The 4984-nt window shown below is 55.6% G+C and overlaps 1 protein-coding gene and 1 long non-coding RNA gene across 5 annotated transcripts in view; one reads left to right on the top strand and one right to left on the bottom strand.

Moving 5' to 3' along the window:
• The window catches only part of NAXD (NAD(P)HX dehydratase), a 54052-nt gene extending 52223 nt beyond the window's left edge, over positions 1-1829 (bottom strand). The window contains exons 1-2 of one of the 4 annotated variants that reach the window (XM_042038587.1): positions 1032-1131; positions 25-394 (exon numbers count right to left, since the gene is read on the bottom strand). In XM_042038587.1, coding sequence (XP_041894521.1) covers positions 25-394; positions 1032-1087 — 426 coding nt within the window. In that variant the 5' untranslated portion in view covers positions 1088-1131. Of the gene's footprint in view, positions 1-24; positions 395-1031; positions 1132-1610 lie in introns of those variants that run through there. The other 3 variants (XM_042038570.1, XM_042038560.1, XM_042038579.1) reach the window with 3 other exon arrangements.
• A 493-nt stretch (positions 1830-2322) lies between these two features.
• LOC121669540 overlaps positions 2323-4984 on the top strand; it is an 11932-nt gene continuing 9270 nt past the window's right edge. The window contains exon 1 of the long non-coding RNA XR_006017794.1: positions 2323-4936. This is a non-coding gene — a long non-coding RNA (uncharacterized LOC121669540). The remainder of the gene's footprint in view (positions 4937-4984) is intronic.

Here is a 4984-nt window from a genome sequence, read left to right as displayed (position 1 = left end):
GCGGGCGGCTGGGCGCCGTCGGGCGGCGGGGCCAGCGCGGCCAGCGGCTCGGGGGCGCCGTCGGGGCCCCCCCCGGCAGCTCAGGATCCGGTCCATCTCGTCGTAGTACTTGCATATCTTGCGGGCGTGCCCGTTCTTCTTCAGCCCGTCCCGGGCCTGGTAGTACTGCCGCTTGAGGCCCTTGATGCGGATGCGGCACTGCTCGGGGGTGCGCTCGAAGCCCAGCTCGGCCAGGCGGCACGCCACGTCCCGGTACACATGGCTGTTCCGAAAGTTGCCGTCCAGCGCCGACTGCACGTCCGCCTCGCCCCAGATCTCCAGCAGCGCCCGCGTCTCCAGATCCGACCACAGGAAGCCCCGCGTGTTCGTAATCATCCTTGGCCGGCCGGGGTCACTGCAATGGCCGCGCACCGGGGAGAGGGAAGGAGGGAGGGAGAGAGGGAGGGACGGAGGGGGCGGAGGAGGGCGGCGGGGAGGAGGGAGGGGGTTTAATGCCCGCACGCGGCTCTCCCAGGGGGCGCCTACGCCAGCCCCGGCAGCCGCGGTGCGGCGGGAAGCGGCGGAGAGCCGGGCCCCGGGACGCGCATCCCGGGCCGCAGCCGCTCGCAGCCCGCACGCACGCAAACAAAACTTTCCAGGCGCCGCTTTGCGCTGCGGGCACCTGCAAGAAGAGCGGTGGTGAGGTGGCAAAAAAAAAAAAAAAAAGAAAAAAAGCCCCTTCCCCTTGACTCGCCCCCTCCGAAAACGATGATGATAAATAAAAAATAAACAAGCGGGCTCCCGGCGTGGAGCCGCGGTCCCCTCCTACCCCTCACTCAGGCAGTCATCCGTGCGCGGCCGCTCCCCCGCCCCGGGCTCCGCTGGGAGCGACAGGACGACGGCGCTGGCTGGACTTGGAGGCCCTGCTCATCACAGTGCGCCTGCCTCCCTCCCTCCTCCTCCCTCCCTCCCAGCCGCAGTGGAGCGCGATCCCTGCACACACACACGCACAGAGACACACACAGGGCGCTGCAGCTCCGCTCGGCGCCTACCTCACCCCCGCACACCGCCGTGCCGGGCCGCGCCGCGCCAGCGCGGGCAGCGACATCGCTGCGCCCTGGCCGCCGTGTCAGCCAGCCCGGGGCGGGCGGGTGGCTTTCCCCCCGCACCGGCGCGCACACGCGCGGCAGCGCTGCCCCTGCAGGCCGCCACAACAGCCGCGCCGCAGCCGGCGCCGCCCGCAGGCCCGCGGGGACCCGGCAGCCGCTGCCCTCGGCAGACCCTGCGGCGGTGCTGGGGGTCGGGTCTGTGAGCGCTTCCCCCGCCCTCGGCCGTCCCTCCGCGGGGCAGGTGAGCGGCCCGGCCGGCCCCCGCGGCAGGCGGGGGTGGGCTGCATCGTGCCGGGCCCCGCTGCCGCCCCTTCGCTTTGGTTTTGCTCTCCGGCAGGAGCGTCACGAGGCCGCCACCGCCTCCCTCCCGCCCCGGCCCAGCCCCCAGCGGGGCTGCCCGGCCCGGCCGCTTTTCCTTCCGTGGGAAGCACGCACCGGCCCGGCAGCACCCGGCGCCCACCCGCCTCCCCCCGGAGCAGCCCCACCCCCCTGCCCGCCGGGCCGGCGCTCGGAGGTTTGTACCTTCGTCACGCCGCAGCCAGAGGGCCACGGCCGCGGCCAGTGCGGCCAGGGCGATGACAGCGCCCCGTGCCCGCATCCTCGCGGGGTACCGGGCAAGGCCGCTCCGCGCTCTGCTCTTACCTCGGCACAGCGCGGGGCTCCGCACAGCCGCTGCCCAGCGCGCACAACTCATCGGCGCGGCTTCCGCCTCCGCTCCGCGCCGGCGGGGCCGGGCAGGGCTCCGCGGGCGGGCGCGCCCTTCTGGCACCGCTCCGCGCCTCCCGCGGGCTCCCGGGGCAGCCACCGGCGGGCGGGGCTGCTGCGGCAGGCTGTGTGTCAGGGCCCGGCTCGGGAGAGCTTGAGCGCCTGGCCCGGCCGTAGCGGCGCTTTGGAGCTGTCTTCGCGGCCCGTTTAATTGGCAGCTCTTAAAAACTCCCAGGGATTTAGCATTTATTGTTGCCGGCATTTAAAACTCTTCCCATCCCTCACCTCGCGAGGTGTTTCTGGGCAAACTCCTTATTTGCAAGTGTGGTTTGCTTCTAAGGTGCTATTTCTTGCTTAGATACGTAGTTTTCTCGCATACGCAGCATTTGCCTTGTGCTCTACTGGTGAGGCCACACTCGAGTACTTTGTCCAGTTCTGGGCTCCTCAATTCACAAAGGACACTTGTGCTGGAGCAAGTCCAGAGAAGGAAAACAAAGCTGGTGATGGGTTTGGAACACTAGTCCTGTGAGGAGCAGGTGAGGAAGCTGGGGTTGTTTAACCTGGAAAAAAGGAGGCTCGGGAGAGACCTTACCACTCTATGACTATCTGAAAGGAGGGTGTAGCCAGGTGGGGGTTGGCCTCTTCTCCCCGGTAACCAGTGACAGAAGAAGAGGACATAGTCTTGAGCTGCGCAGCAGGGGTGGCGTAGGTCATACGTTAGAAAGAATTTCATCACAGGAAGGGTGATCAGATCTTGGAATGGGCTGCTCAGGGAGATGGTGGAGTCACTGTGCCTGGAGATGGTTAAGAAAGGACTGGATATGGCATGTAGTGCCATAGTCTAGTTGACATGTGTGATCCTGTGATTTTATAGCAGCATTCCATTAATATTTTCTTTAAAAGACACCAGAGCTAGTGAAACTACCATCTGATGTTCACCTCTGGTCCTGTGGCACCTGCTTAATCTATATAATGAATCAAAATGCAGCATTACCCAGGAGAGACTTAACAAGATTATATGCATGAGAAATCTGAAACATTTTTTTAAAACTCAAACCAGCTGTAATTTATACTCTAGACTCCTGGGTATTTCAAGAAAGTGTTGTTAATAACTTATAAAAGCTTGTAGCCTAACTGGCAGTAAATTGTCAATGTTTCAATTAAAATTTTGAAGGGATGAAGACAGACAACATTTACTGCCCTAGGTTACATATGAGCTGCAGTCAGAAAGACCTGCTGGTGTGACCTGGACCAAACCCAAGTGTGAGATATTTATGTCTTTCAGCATCAGAAGCACCACTTAAAACAGACAGGCTCTCTGCAAGCTACGAGACAGATAACCTGAACCTTTAGTGACCCAGGTTGATCAGTAACCCGTGTTCTGAAGCAGGACCTTGGATACCTGATAACTTCACTGTCAAGAATTAACTTGTTTATTGAAAAGTTGCTCTTCTATAGGTCCTGGTATCTGGTATGATTTTAAAGCAAATACCAAGTCAGTAAAATTTGCCCTTCATTCAGTCAGCACAAATAATGCTTTTTACCCTCAGATTATAAGTGGCAGTTCAAAAGATAGATTAAACAGACAATCATGTTTAGTTTGCACATGAATTTTAACCCAGAAAGAAAATGTTGAACACCTAATTTCATACACTCATGTTTTGATTCCAACTGGGAGGATAATGACTGTGTAGATTCTCATAACTCCAGCACTGATTTAATGTCTGGAAGAGAGGGGGGAAAGAATGATGAGGATGTTTTCTTCATCCCATCAGATGTCTCCACCAAAAGCATGTCTTGTGCCAAACAAAAGAGAGAAGAAAGATAAAACTAATGTTTTTTGCTGGGTTCTTTGGTTTCCTTTGTAGCAGAAATGGAAGGAAATTCTGATGCTGCAGAGCCCTCAGCAGTTGTTTGCGGAGGACCCAATTCTCAATTCATGTGTAGAATGAAACCTAAGGGTATCTGTGGGCTTCCCCTATGCCACAGTTCTTCAGGTGTTTATGCAGAACTTTGTGTAACAGCAGGAGTGTAAAATTGTTGAGCAAATCACGTTGCCACTCCTCCAACATTCTCCTGCTCTGCATCTAACTCAAGGTACCTTCTTATGGTGTAGTACTGGCTACCATCTTCATACCTTGCACAATATAAATCCATAACTACTAGTGCCATCTCTGAGTGCAGCAACAGCAATACTACTTAACCAGAGAATGAGGCAGGGAAACGTTCTTCTTTAACAGAACTGCAGAAGGTAGGAGGTGTATGAGGCAAAAGTTCACATGCCCATCATAGAATTAGGGGAAAAGCAGCTGCAAGAGGCACTTACTTCTTCAGGTATATACTGTGCTTGTCCAATTTTTTTAAATTGAGCTTCCTGTTTTGACAGTCCCATCAATTTCTCTGCTTGTCCCTCTTACATGGAAGGAGGAATGACCCTGCAGAGTTCCATTTCACTCTTTGTCAGTCATTCTGGCTCCATTGCTTCTTGCTCTGTTGCTGGCCCCTACCTCTTCCTCAGAATCTTGTCCCTCCTTCCCTAGCTCTGATCTCAACCTTCAGCTTCCCTAGCTGCACTGTCATGGCAGCATATCCTCCTCATTAGTGAATTAACTACTGCAATCTGTCCCTGCCCTGCTACACAAAAAAAAAAGGCATCAGTAGCCAGCCCGAGAATGTCCTACTGCTGTCAAGACAGACAAGAGCTTGGAGGGTTGACTTTGTAGTAGATGGCAGCAGTCACTGACAGCTGGTGCTTGCTCGGAACAGTAAGGTGAGGGATGGACTGTAAGCTAGATGTCCCTAGGTGAAGGCCCCAAAACAGTGGCCATTCAGGACCATCTTTTCTTCTGCAAGTTCCTGATGAACCTTTGTTTACATTTTGGCTCTTTGCTTCTGATCACTTTGCACCCACTCAGCACTTCAGTCCTTTCCATCCGTTTGGTAACTGTTGTGCAACCCTGCCTACCAAAGCCATTCCAAGGTGCATGTGGACAGCAGGTGGCAATAGCAGAGTTTGCAACATCCTTTGATTGTATTCTCTCCACTCAAATAATTGTCATCCTGTACTGGAATCACCATTTAATATCATAAATATTACAAACATATCCCTGTTAACATATCCATATTGATAATTGCAATAGGAGGTGTACTAGTTTGAAAACAAACCAGTGGGAGGCACTAAGTCAGAATAA

The sequence above is a fragment of the Corvus kubaryi genome, unplaced genomic scaffold (assembly GCF_017639235.1).
Source record: "Corvus kubaryi isolate FWS band 111438036 unplaced genomic scaffold, C.kubaryi_AGA036_p1.0 133, whole genome shotgun sequence".
Classification (NCBI taxonomy): domain Eukaryota; kingdom Metazoa; phylum Chordata; class Aves; order Passeriformes; family Corvidae; genus Corvus; species Corvus kubaryi.
This window is presented reverse-complemented; position numbering and strand designations above follow the sequence as displayed.